The sequence below is a fragment of the Gasterosteus aculeatus genome, chromosome 21 (genome assembly GCF_964276395.1).
Source record: "Gasterosteus aculeatus chromosome 21, fGasAcu3.hap1.1, whole genome shotgun sequence".
NCBI classification, from domain to species: domain Eukaryota; kingdom Metazoa; phylum Chordata; class Actinopteri; order Perciformes; family Gasterosteidae; genus Gasterosteus; species Gasterosteus aculeatus.
Window position 1 is genome coordinate 21456214 of NC_135708.1, and position 13891 is coordinate 21470104.

Sequence of the window (13891 nt, forward strand, 5' to 3'; positions counted from 1 at the left end):
CGCCCCCCAAGCTCCTTCACCTTCCTGTTGGACCCTTTCACTCAATCACACACGAGACCTGCTCGCTGGGCTACATTCCCTCACCCCCTGACCGACCCGTTGGCCTCACCTGTCCCCACACTCACCCCCTCACCCCCTGACCGACCGGTTGGGCCTCACCTGTCCCCACACTCACCCCCTCACCCACCTGAACGACCAGCTGGGCCTCACCTGTCCCCACCCTCACTCCCCCACTCACCCCCTCACCCATCTGACCAGCTGGCTGGGCCTCCCCTATCCCCACACTCGCTCCCTCATCGAGCTCCTCACCCACCTGCTGGACCTCCCCCATCTCCTCTCCCACCAGACGGACCCGCTGGTCCTCACCTGCCCCCTCTTCCTCCCTGGCCTCTCCCCGGTTCTGGTCCCGAGTAGAGGGGTTCTTCTCCGGACAAACCCTCGCCAGGTGTCCCTCTCCACCACATCGGAAACACCTCCCATCATTCGATGTGGCAAACATGACGTAGTCGAACCCGTCGATCCTCACCTTAATGACCAGGCTGAGAGCCTGGGCTTTGGTGAGGACCATGTGGAGCTGTCTCCTATGAGGGACCACATGTCTCAGCAAGGGTGACTTCGGCACGTGCGCTCCGCGGACCACCACGCAGCTCGCCACCACCTTGCGCGCCTTCTCCACGCTGTCTACGAAGAAGACCACCGCGCGGTTCATCCACGCGGCGGACTTCACGCTCCCGTGCCCCACCAACCCCCCCACGGCCAGACCGCAGTCCTCCACGGAGCCGTGAGGTCCGACATGCCGACCGGCTACAAACTCACACAGAAAGAAAAGTCACACATACACACCACCACGCATTCACACTACAACACACACCAGAACCACACCGAAAAAACCCGAAATCACAGATAGAAAAACTCTATCAAACAATTCACCTCTCTTGGACCACCAGAGAGAGAGAGAGACACCTGAGCTTCACTTCCATCAACAGCTGCTATCAGCACTCAATCTGACGAAGAAAGGGAGGAGGAGGGAGGGAAGAGGGAGGTGTGAGAAGCTGTGACGGACAGGGAAATACAGAGTAAGCGGAGTGAAAGTGACCTGTAAACTCATTTATTCATTATTGACTTGTGGAAGCTGAAGAACAAAAAGGTACGTTAATATATTATGCAATAACAATAAGACATCACCATTAAAAACTGGTTCCAGCTTTACATTTAATAACAAACTATTTTGTCATTATGATGGCTTTATCTCACATTGAATTTTATTTTATTAGATTTAAAATTTTAAAATGATTTCATCTTAAGTTTATATTGATGTTTATAATGATTATGATGATTGAAATATTACCGCACTGTTTTCTGTTAATGTGTTTCTGTAGAGTTGATCTTGTCCGATAGATCTTATTTACTGGTCATGTAGATGGATTGTTTCTTGATCATGTTGATTTTCAGCAAAACTTAATTTTTATTTTGTACTTGTTTTCATCAACCCAACAAGGACTACTGTGATAGTCACAGATTTTCGTTATTTAAGATTATCATCCTAAACATCTTCACTAAAGGAATACTCACAATGCAACGAGTTACTTGTGTCTGACGCTCTGTTGCGGATTGTCTTAATTAAGTGTTGGGCTCAGTTTAGCAACATGTCTGGTTACTAGCTAGTGGGAAACTAAATCATAGACAATAGAATGAATAATTATTGAAAAGTGAATTCACAAGATAAATAACTGGGAACCCACAGAGCTTATTATTCACGTCTCATAATCGATGTTCACTCATTAAGAGAAAATCATTTTAAGGTTTATACAGGAATGTTTATGCAGTATTGAGAGGAGGGTTGGGGTTCATACACATACAATCACTAGTTAAACAATACACATGAAACACATGCTAAGCTAACTGTGCCAGACACCACCAGAGTTATATGTGTTTCCTCAAGTCACGTTTAACTCGGCATCCGCTCCGTCCTTTCTTTGGGAATCAAACGTCCGTTCAAAGACTCCCTTTTAAAGAAGCTGCTGTTGTCTTCTCTTTGCATTGAGGTTCTTGGGAGCTGCTGGGTTTCTGTGGGGGGGCAACATTTGTTAGTGGGTTGATGAGGTCTAACAGCTGAGAGCTGGAGAGCCAGAAGCCTTTATTTGAAGGAATGTTTGGAGGACAAATCTGTTATCATCTCAGCCCAGAGCACAGGGACCGCTGTGGTGCAATAAGAATATTTGTGGTTGTTTGGTTAAATACGTCAAAGTGTCGTCCCTTCCTATTCTGAATGTTTATCACATTTCATAGTGAGCAGTGGATCTACTCAACATTTATATAAATATATTTTTATATCGGAATATTTTATACATTATATTGTTTGTTATTGTATTATATATCATATATGACATAATTCTGGGCAACAATTCAATTTAGTAATTGAAGGGTTAATTGATTTCATGGCCAAATTGAATGGGAAAAATTCAATAATTAATTTAAAATTTGTGTATTGTGCAATCACTTCCCAAACTAGCCGTTAGGGTCTAACCATGAAATTCAGATAAAAGCAGCAGAAACATGTTTCTAGGATCAAGGAGCATCATAAACAGTCTATACATCTATCAATAATTCATCCATCTATCAATATTCTATTCATCAATAATCCATGTATCAATAATATATTAATCAATGAGCTCTAACCCTCAGAGAAGGGACTCTTTAGTCTGTGAACTCCAGTTTTTTTCTGGAATTCCTTTGGAGAATCTCAGTCAAAAAAAAAGAAAAACACATCTTCAGTGCTGCAGGGTCCTGTCGTCTTAGCAGATGTTTATCTGATAGGGCCTCAATGTTTACCCCCAACACTCTTCCATGATGCAACCGGAGAGGAACCTTTCCACTGAGTCAGCGGTTTTAACCCTGACCAGTCAAACGTTCCAACGGAACGGATTAACTGACTTTGAAAAACAAACCTGTTTCTCTATGTATTCCTCTTCAATATCACATTTAAATGCAAACAAGCTTTACTCTGAGTGCTTGCTGGGCAGCGAGGGGGCCAGCAGACAAAGACACAATGATGTTATCAGAAACACGCTTACAGACGAGAGTCCACAGTGGTTGAGCTCAGATTCCAACCAGCACAGGAACTCCGCATTCCAGCTGATTGACATGATTCCATCTGTTAGAGTTGGATGCAGCTTTTAGATCATTGTATTTGTTTGAGGTGATTCCATCTGCTTGAGATGAATGCAGGTGTTTGAGGTGATTACCTATGCCTCTCATTTACTTACTTCATTTGTCTGTGACAGGGAGTCTGCTTGTTGTGTCATGTAGCTTTTAGGTAATCACGTGGGATTTATCATATCACAAATATGGCTTGGGGCTCCTATTAGGACAGCACAACATTCAGGAAGGAATTAACAAAACATTTAATTGGCAAATAGGAATGAACAACCCCTCTACGGGTTAGGGTCTCACTCTACAAAGTCGTCCAGTGTTTGCGATTGTACTTGTGCCGGTTCTAGTCCTCAGGTCACATGTTTGACAACCCTGCATAGTGACCTGATTTATAAACTGACACACAAACATTTCTAAAGTTATAGTTTGATGTTTATTGCATTTAAACGACAGAAGGACCAACATGAAATGCAGAATGTGATTATTAAGCCGTGTGTGTCTCTGTAGGACCGGACTGTGTTCGCGATGCCTTTCTTGGAAGGGGATGATGATCGAGCAGAGAAGGACAGCAACAGGAAGGTAAAAACAAAGTCTTAAATTAATCAGAACATGAAAGCAAAATAGGCAGAACAGCAGCAAGTCAACTTCTAAATTAAAAACAAGGATTAAATACATATCACGTTTTTGACTACTTACCATCTCTATATACCACCATACAAACGTATGCATTCATTCGTTCCCGGTGAGGGTATAAAGATTCAGCAATTATAAAACCTAGATATAAATGCTGTGCCCTGCATGAATATTCACTCCTCTTGGATTTTTCTACATTTTGTCATGTTATGACCACAGATTCAAATGTATTTAATTTGGATTTTATGTAATGGCCCAATACTAAATAGTCCATCTGGAAGAGGTGATGGAGAGTTGAGAGGACAGCAGGAAGAGTTGCTGGTTGCACCCGGTGGAATTCTGCCTTTGAGAAGAACAAATGTGTGTGTTTTTTTGTTTAAAAGAAGAAAAAAAAAACAATGGGGTCTTTAGAAGGAAAACACATTTTAAATCGCAATTAATCCAGATTAATTCATTTCTAAATGTGAGATTAATTATGTACATTTTTTTAATCTATTGACAGCCATAATAAGACATCTGTTGAGTGAAGGCCTTACTTCAGAAAGTCAAGTAAAGAGCATTACTGAACAAAGAGCATCGTGAAGACCAAAGAGCTTCCCAACAGCTCAGGGATGAAGTTGTAGCTAAGTATGAAGCAGGGTTAGCGTATAAGCAAATATCCCAAGCTTTGAACATTTCACAGGGAAACATAAAATCCATCATCACAAGATGGAAAGAATATGGCACAACCGCAAACCAAGAGAAGGCCCTCCACCCAAAGTGAGCAGCCGGACAAGGAGAAAATAAATTGGAGAAGCAACCAATAGACCGATAGTAACTGGAACGGAGTCTGTCCACAGGACAACTATTACTGTGTACTCCACTAATCTGTCCTTTATGGATGAAAGGAAAAGAAAGCCGCCGTTGAGAGAAAACCAGCAAAACTTATTTCCTTAAGTAAAAATAAAAAGAATTCGGTGAAGATCCACCCTCAGGCTCCACCAGCATGTAGCCTATTGCCCCGTGCATCGCCACTGCTGCTTTGGGATGGCATCCCATCTGGATCTATGTTGGGTTTCTTTAGAAAATGTTTGGTTACAGCTTCTTGCATACAGCCATCACACTGTAATGTGTCCTCCTGGCCTGCAGCTAGAGGCTCCTTTCCTCTCCACCAGCCCCCCTCTGAGCTTTTTCCAAAGGGCTCCGTTCAGGCGACCCTCCAGCCCCTGCTCCACTCGGGCCAGAACCTCTAGCTTCAACGTGAATCCTGGCCACCCTAAAACCGTCTTCCTCAACCAGATCGGACCTCCCCAGCTAGAGTCACCACCCAAAACTCCACGCAGGTACACACACACCTTAGACACCTGGCTACAGTCTGCAGCAAAAGCAGTAGAAGAAGATCATAACTGTGTGTGTGTGTGTGTGTGTGTGTGTGTCAGGCTTAGCTTCAGTGGGATCTTCAGGTCGACCTCCAGGGATTCAAAACCGCAACCCGTCAGCATCAAACTGTTCACCTGCAATAAGCAAGACAAGGCCCGAGGTGCGTGTGCTTAGACTATTAAAAACAACAATTCATATTAGCTGTTGTTTTACCCAAATTGCATACACACATGCACATACAACCCAATGCTGACATACACACAGAGATTATCCGGGTTAGTATTAGTCTGTATTTGTGTTGGTATTAGTCTGTAGTAGTATTTTTATCAGAGTACCATCACCCCCATACCCCCCAGACCCTCCCCTCTCCTCCCCTCCCCCCCCGTGTGTCCCTCCCCATCAGAATTTGAGCGCTTTCCCTTTGGAGATGTACCAGGAGGAGCCAAGGCGGCTGGAGACCAGGTTGCGCTCCTTCTCCTCTCCTCCCAACACAAAACAGTGCTCTTGTTCCTCCTGCTTACAGCTTCCTGCTGTGGCTCCGCCTCTTCCCGTCAGAAGGCTGGTGAGTGCAGCATCTGCTGGATTAATCCAATAATAAATTACTGGATTAATTCTTTCATTAATTAGTGAATTAACAGAAAACTAATGTGAATCTTTATGACGTGTGAAGTCCTTTCTCATCAATAACATTTTATCTGATGTAATAATTACATTAATTAAAAATAATTAATTTAAAAAAACATATAACAATATAAAATCATATTTTATAAAATATTTTTAACCTTTAAAGTTGTTTTTAATAACTATATTCTCCTTTGGCGTAAATCTTTAATAACTGCTGATAGCTGGTAATTATATATTTCTCGTATAACAAGCTGGGATTCATGAATTTCTTGTGAGATCGAGATGCAATAAAGGAAAAAAAATAATTTACCAAACTTTGTTTAGTAATTACCAATCCAATGGTCATCATTGTAACTAAATGTCCTCTATGTCTTTGTTACAACGAGACTTTACAAAAATATGCTAATAATTTATTGAGATGTAATTTTATTCCAGTAAGATGTTTGGTTTAATCATCATGTGTTCTTCATTTTAAATCAGATTAAAACATTTTTGTTGTCAAGTACTTTTGGTATAACTATAAAATATAACTCATTTCACGCTGATTTAGAAAACAATATCAGAATCAGAAACATTTGAAATATTGTACTTCTCAGATTTGTATAAATACTTTTCCTCATTACAGATTATTTCCACATTGTGGTTTGAATAGCTTTAGTTGTACCAGATCAAACATCGTTGTATAAATACTTTTATTTCTATCAGATTATTTCTACATTGTGGTAGAAATACTTTTACTACATAATTTCCACATTGCGGTAGAAATACTTTAAATGCATCAGATTATTTTGTGGTTGTGGTATGGTAATACTTTACTTCTACCAAATTATTCATGTATTCTGGTTACAATAATGTTACTTGTACAAGTTTATTGGCACATTGTATTATAAACACTTTCACGTGGTAAAAACCCCAAAGCGGAATCCTGTATCCGTTTGTGAAAAACAATGCGTCGTCTCAGGTATGCTTTTGTTGTGAAACATCCACCCGGAAGTGCAGCGTGTCGTCCGCTCTGTTAGCTTGTTACCGGTGGAACACCTGCAACAACCGATGGGCGGACAGCGACGATCTTTACCGACGGAAGACGATCGCTTACCAGTAGCTCAGGTCCTTCTAACCGGGACAAAGACACAACATTGAGCCGTGAGGATTTTATCTGAAGACCCAGAGACCAAAATCTTCTCAAAAGGACCTCGTTTAATGAGCGGAGACTGTTAAGTAGGTGCTAGCTAACCTCCGTCATGTAGCCTCCATGGCCCAGCAACAAATCATAAATCGCTGTTAATCCGTCAGATTTGTATTCAAGACGCTGTGACGTCATGATGATGGTGATCACTCGTACATCTAATGATAGGCTGCTGTGATCGATATCATGGAGAACTGATAACCCGATAACCCAAAAAAAGGGTAATTTAATAGATTTATATATGTATGTATGTGTAATCATTTGAATAATGTAATTTATTAAATATACATAATTTTAAATATACATACGTATATATATATATACGTATGTATATTTTACTTCTACATTTCAGGGCGGTTGGTGCAACAATAACAGCTCAAATCATTTGTTACCCTTTTTATTGATATTTGTGCAGAAATATTAAGTTAGGACATTAGGGTCTTTATTTCTCTCCAGCTGTCACAATCTGTTCTTTTGTACTCGTAATTATATTAAAGCACCTGAAGAATCCTCAAAAGTTGCATTATAGTAAATAGTCCAAACAGAGGAACAAAACTTATTTTAAAGCGTTTCCTTCAGTGAGAACAGATGTAGTTTTGTAGAGTTCTGTTTATTTGTCCTGTAGAGTTTTGCGCCGTATAGATTTATTTATTTGTCCTTTTGAAAGCGGAACAAAGATAATGCTATTATAACTTTATTAACTTCAACATCAACCGGTTATACTCATGCTCTGTCATCCAGACGCAGTTCCTGTAAGTGGTGAAATTCACCGAGCTGTCTGCGCTTACGAATTTTAACCCCGACAACGGAATAGTCCTAACCCTCTAACTAACCCCACTCTACAGTGCGTCACTTACATTATGAGCGTCATGTGACACATTTAAAACAGATCATGTGAAGTATGTCCCTTAACTAAGCACAACATTTATGATGTAAAGATGCGTTTTGTGTTTCTTGTTGTTGTTGGCAGGTTGGAGGCAGCATGTCCGAGCAGCTCGATCCCGAGGATCCCGGTGAGGCCGTCATATTTTTAACTTTGATCATAATTATGTATTTTATGATGATATTTTAGGATTCAATCGGATGATTGATTATTGTCTCATCTCATGACCAGTTTCTGTTCATGTCATGAAAACAAAACACGTACGGCTTTATTGATTAGTGAACATATCCTATTGATTGGCAAACAAATCTAAACAACGAGTGACCATATCATTTCAGGTTGGTTAAAGTATCTCATTGATTAGTGAAGATCTCTTTATTGATCATCCATCTCATGTTGTTCTGTAAAGAAGGAAATGGGAGGAGCCAAGCTGCATCTACAAGTCTTTACAGCGTGATGGAAGGTCGTATCTACCTTCCATCACGCTGGTCCCTGTTCCCTGTTTCCTGCGCAGCTTCAGAGGAGTCAGAGAGAGACATCTACATGCGCTTCATGAAGTGTCACAAATGTTACGACCTGATCCCCACCAGCTCTAAACTGGTGGTGTTTGACACCACGCTGCAGGTGAGACAGAGAGTGAGACTCCATATTTGAGTTTTGGGATATCTATATATATATATATATATATATATAAAACTTATTTTTGTGTTTATTGTTTCAGGTGAAAAAAGCGTTTTTTGCTCTGGTGGCAAATGGAGTGAGAGCTGCTCCGCTGTGGGAGAGTAAGAAGCAGAGCTTTGTGGGTAAGAGAGTGTGTGCTACTGCTTGATTGAGATGGGCTCTTAAGATATTTATGATTATTAGAAATGGGTCTGGGCATGTTAACACATTAATTAATTAATAAATCCAGAACGAACACACTTCACTGACTAAAAAGTGAGTCATTAGTGGTGGACCACCTTACTCTAACAGGGTGACCTGCTATTGAACATAGGTTATCGATCCACAGAGACTAATTATCTATGGATGGGTTACTGATTCATGGATAGTATATTGACAGATGCTCCCGGATCAAAGAAACGTGTTTCTGCTGGTACCTGTTCATAAAACAAAAACAAAACAGATTTATACATTTTAACTTGTTATAATGTTATGAATGCTATGAATCCAGATCAAACATTAATGCCGTGGCAAATATCCTTGGTTTTGTATTTAATTTGATTACATTCACTTTCATTTTTTACATTTTAAATTAAATTAAATTCAGGTTGACATTTACAATAAATATTCGAACTGCTAATTTATGAAGGGAATACTGCACCATATTTGTTTAAAGTGTTTGCACGGATAAAAGTATGGAATGCACTTTTAAAAACTCATTATTCAATTTTGGGCAGTGCCAAGCGATTGGAAATTTTAATTGTGGCCCTGGTGCGAATTAGTCCATAAAATGTCTTTTTCTGTTTCAGGGATGTTGACCATCACAGACTTTATTAACATCCTGACCAGATACTATAAATCCCCCATGGTAACACACACACACACACACACACACACACACACACACACACATTGTAGTCCAGGTAACATTCTTTTAAAGGTGTGGATAGTGCAAGGCTAGCTTTATGCTAAGTTATGCTAAGCAGCTGTAGCTGTATATTCAATGTTTGCACTTGCAAAATGAGAAAGAGAAGAAAGTTAGAAGTGTGTTTGTCGGCTCTGTGTCCTCAGGTTCAGATCTACGAGCTGGAGGAACATAAGATAGAGACGTGGAGAGGTAAACCTAGTCCCTCATATCTCCTCATGTGTCAGTGATGCCATCAGTGACCACTCCATCATGACCTGTTTCATATCAACCCATCTTAACAGAGCTTTACCTCCAGGAGACCTTTAAACCTCTGGTCCACATCTCACCCGGTGCCAGGTGAGTGTGTGAGTGTCTTTATGCAGAGTAGAATTCAGACACTACTGAATAATAAATACCCACTTGGATAGATCGATATTGTCCTGACTTAAAATAGGAGATGAGGAGCTGCCCGAAGACCTGTGTATCTAAATGCATCCCCCCCCCCCCCCCCCCCCCTCCCTTACAAGTATCTTCGAGGCCGTCCACTCCCTGATAAAGAATAAGATCCACCGGCTGCCTGTCATTGATCCGGTCAGTGGGAACGCTCTCTACATCCTGACTCACAAGAGGATCCTCAAGTTCCTACAGCTCTTTGTGAGTCCACATGTTACACATAATAATAATACAATGTTATGACAGAAGATCTGAAAACATGTTAATTCTCACGTACATTCACATAAAGGTCTAATAAATGTGGAAGTAAAATGTTCTGTACTAAGCATTTGGCATTTGGTAATATACTAAATTGCTAAACCCTAATATTAATCAATATTTCTGAATAATTCTAACCCTAACCCTGAAGTAGTACATTTATTGGACAGCTTCAGAAATGACTAAGTGTTACTGTCACACCTAATGAACAGAGTTCAAACATCTATCAGGAAGGAGAATTTACTTGGCGTGTGTTTAGGTGTGTGAGATGCCCATGCCGGCCTTCATGAAGCAGACACTGGAGGATCTCTCAGTGGGGACGTATGATAATATCGCCTTCATCCATCCTCACACGCCGCTCATCACCGCGCTGTCCGTCTTTACGCTCCGCCGCGTCTCCGCTCTGCCTGTCGTCGACCACCACGGTAACTGTCGGCTACAGCACAGTTTAGTACGATGTCATGTCCGCTCTGTGATCGTGTCTTGTGTTTGCAGGTAGAGTCGTGGACATCTACTCAAAGTTTGACGTCATTGTGAGTAAACTTAGCCACTTTGTATTCCTGATTAGAGCAAACTCATAACCTGAGGGTGGTCCCGTTCTACAAAGCCTGGATTCTACAGAACCGGACCAACCTCAGGTTAGGGTTGAGCGTCTAAAGAAGGAACCCTGATCCTATGCTCTGGATCTACAGAACCTGGCGGCAGAGAAGACCTACAACAACCTGGACTTGACGGTGACCCAAGCGCTCCGACATAGGTCCCAGTACTTTGAAGGAGTCATGAAGTGCAACAAGCTGGAGACACTGGATACCATCGTGGACCGGATCGTGAAGGCCGAGGTAAGCAACAATCATCCTCACCCGATACTTTATTAAGAACTCTTTCATCTGAAAATAGTTTACATCATTAATTGAAAATAATATGTTGAGTGAAACTTGTGTGTGCACGTGTACAGGTTCACAGGCTGGTGGTCGTTGATGAGGACTCTCGTATTGTCGGCATCGTCTCTCTCTCTGACATCCTGCAGGCTTTAGTTCTGACTCCTGCAGGTGAAAACTGAAGCTCTACTATTACGCTTATTGTTGTTGATATGTGGGTTTGAATACTTTATTTAAAAAAAAAAACTTTCATGGAGCTGTTGAGTAACAAATCCGAGGTCATGATGATAACCAAATAATAATGATTGAATCTACAGCTCCTTCATATCTGACCTGAAGACCGACGAGCTCTTAAAGAGCATGAGTACACTGAACTCTGTCTTTCTTTCTATCTGTCTCTATATGTGTGTCCATCTCTCTCTCTCTGCCTGTCTGTCTGTCTGCAGGTCTGAGGAGGAAGGAGTCGCTCCCCTCCCAGCTGACCGCTTTGCATCCGACAGAGACAGGATGTGTACCCGGATCATTTCAAGACCAGGCAGCGAGGCAGGCAGAGGGACAGACAGAACGGGGGACAGCGGAAATGGCAGAGGGACAAACCGATGGGGAAGAAGAGAGACATTCAGAGAGACAGGCACAGGGACAGTCGGAGGGGGAGGAACAGACTGAGGGGGATACAGTGGGACAGGCAGGGAGACAGTCAAAGGTACCAACACAGAGACCAACAGAGGGCGAGATGGAGGAAGAGACTGAGGGGGAGGAAGAGAGACAGACTGAGGGACAGACGGAGGGGGATGCGGAGGGACAGTCAGAGGGGGAGGAAGAGAGACCGGGGGAGGGGGATGCAGAAAGGCAGGCAGACGGACACACAGAAAGACAGTCTGAGGGACCGCCAAAGGGACAGTTAGAGGGGGAGGCAGAGATTAAGACTGAGGGGAAGGCAGGGAGACCGACTGAGGGGGAGACGGAGCGGGAGGCAGAGAGACAGAATGAGGTAGACAAGGAGACAGAGAGACAGACAGAAGAGGAGGTGGAGATTCAGACCGCAGAGGAGGGGGAGACAGGGAGACAAAGAGAAAGTGAGGCAGCAGAGATGCATGGAGGAGAAAAAGGAGGGGACTGTTAAAGAAGAAGTGGAAGAGATGGAGAAAAGTGGAGGAGCAGAAAAAGAGACAGTAGATAATGCCGAGGTGGCAGCGTCTTGACACCATCATTGCTCTACAGAAAAGGAAGAGGGACCGGAAGGGCCGGGCCCAAGGAACAACGTTGAGGAGTTGCTGCAGTGCTGTGATTGTACAGCTGCTCTGGGGGTTGGGATGGACCGGGTAGGTGACATGTGCTTGAGCCAATGATGGATCTTTAACAGTTTCAACTTTTCTCCCAGAAAAATAAAACATTTTTGTTGTGACGGATATATTAATAGACAGCTATCCTCAGTCTGCCTCCTACGCTGCCCACAATGCACCTTGGTACGGCCTTTTATTGCTAATGAACATCTGCTGTTATCATAGGCACCACCAGATGCCGCCAAATTGTCTGGCTCTAAAGTCAAAAACACTAACTGATGGAAAAATGTATCAATACAACCGGTAGAAGGGTTACTGAACAAAGAGTTTAAGAATCAAACATGATTTATTTCAGGAATAGTTTTTATTTGCCGAACACGCCAATACCTTTTGTGGTACCACAAAAGTGCGTGTCTGTCAGGTCTTCAAGGTGCCTTTCATTTCAGCAGCTTGTGATTCAGCAAGAGAGGTTGAAATCAATTAATACCAATTAGTTTTCATTGAAGATATTATTCAAACACGGCATACTATGAGCTGTACATGACATTGTTGTTATAATGTAAAAAAATGTTGCAATCACTGCATATGTAAAGCTTGTGTAGAGACTGTTTCATAGAGAAATGGAACAAAATGTAAGTTTTGTTATTTTGGTGTTACAATTTTAATGGTTCTGTACAAATATTCAATGTGTTTAGTTGTGTTCCCATTTTTGTATTTACTGTGTGTGTTTGGGGGATGGGGTGCACACAGGACAGTTTGCATCAACAATGGTCTTTTTCTTTTACCGTTTCATCCAAACATTAATGTCTGCCAAATTGGGGCCGGGTTCTGGAGGCCAAAGGTTTAGCAAATAGTTCCTGCGCGAACCCTTTAATCTGAGCTAAAAAACAAATGTGGCCAGCTGTTTCCAAACTGTCCTGTATGAACCTCAAATCATGTATTTTTTTTCAGTTGATAGAAAGTGTTTTATAAATATAATGTATTAAAACAGTAAAATATGTTTTGTTTCTTTGTAAAATGTCACTTTTTTGTTCACTTCTGACTTGCACACACTATGAGAGGGCCCACAATTTCTGAGCGTCAAAGCAGATCGATGATCAGAGTTAGGGGTTCAGGGTAAGGTAAGTGGGTATTGACTATATATAGAAGGTTAGGGATGAGACCAACCGAGGGTTATGGCACAACCCACTGTAAAATTATTCTGTTGAAAACCACATTTTTATCGGTTTGGTTTGGCCGGGGGCGCGAGGGCCACTGGCAAGGGGGGGGGGGGCTATGTTTTATAACAGTTCATAGAGTAAAAAATATCAAATGAATAAAACGTCTATACAAAATGTAAGAAAAATTGTTTAAATGAAAAGGTGATATGACAATAAAACCAAACAAATTATTCATGCTTATGTTTAGTGATAAAAACTATTTATTTGCCTCATTTTGTGAAATATTTGTTTTAAGCCAGTGATGTGTTAAACCTCTAGTAACATTAATAGCTTCAATATACTTTTACCGGCAAATAGCTACGGTACTTGTATGTCAATCCTGAGGTGTTTTGTTCAGTGTTTTGGTATGAATGGACCTTTGTAAGTTTTGCTAATGCGCCAGACGTCACTGCGG

General features: G+C 41.7%; 1 protein-coding gene and 1 long non-coding RNA gene across 5 annotated transcripts; one reads left to right on the forward strand and one right to left on the reverse strand.

Annotated features, from left to right (window-relative positions):
- The first annotated feature begins 1044 nt into the window (after positions 1-1044).
- On the forward strand, positions 1045-13273 carry LOC120815213 (5'-AMP-activated protein kinase subunit gamma-1). Of its 4 annotated transcripts, none has more exons than XM_078096551.1 (17): positions 1045-1147; positions 3661-3732; positions 4915-5108; positions 5205-5305; positions 5502-5707; positions 7926-7968; positions 8353-8462; positions 8560-8641; positions 9308-9366; positions 9570-9615; positions 9708-9762; positions 9933-10059; positions 10376-10541; positions 10612-10649; positions 10809-10955; positions 11072-11165; positions 11441-13273. In XM_078096551.1, exons 2-17 carry the CDS (start codon positions 3679-3681, stop codon positions 12115-12117), a joined length of 2199 nt encoding a protein of 732 aa, XP_077952677.1. In that variant the 5' UTR covers positions 1045-1147; positions 3661-3678; the 3' UTR covers positions 12118-13273. The 4 variants fall into 4 exon arrangements, with proteins under 4 accessions (XP_077952677.1, XP_077952678.1, XP_077952676.1 ...); XM_078096552.1 differs by having other exon boundaries at positions 4941-5108; XM_078096550.1 differs by lacking the exons at positions 1045-1147; positions 3661-3732 and having other exon boundaries at positions 4813-5108.
- LOC144390178 (uncharacterized) lies at positions 5148-6979 on the reverse strand. The gene is made up of 3 exons (XR_013454251.1): positions 6866-6979; positions 5579-5723; positions 5148-5279 (listed from the first exon to the last, which is right to left on the reverse strand). It is a non-coding gene; the product is annotated as an uncharacterized LOC144390178 (long non-coding RNA).
- Positions 13274-13891: the final 618 nt, after the last annotated feature.

Coding starts and splice junctions, on each gene's coding strand:
- LOC120815213 (XM_078096550.1), top strand. CDS start 4,813: ATGGCATCCCATCTGGATCTATGTTGGGTTTCTTTAGAAAATGTTTGG. Junction 10,650..10,808: donor ACTCAAAGTTTGACGTCATT/GTGAGTAAACTT, acceptor CTGGATCTACAG/AACCTGGCGGCAGAGAAGAC. Junction 10,956..11,071: donor ACCGGATCGTGAAGGCCGAG/GTAAGCAACAAT, acceptor GCACGTGTACAG/GTTCACAGGCTGGTGGTCGT.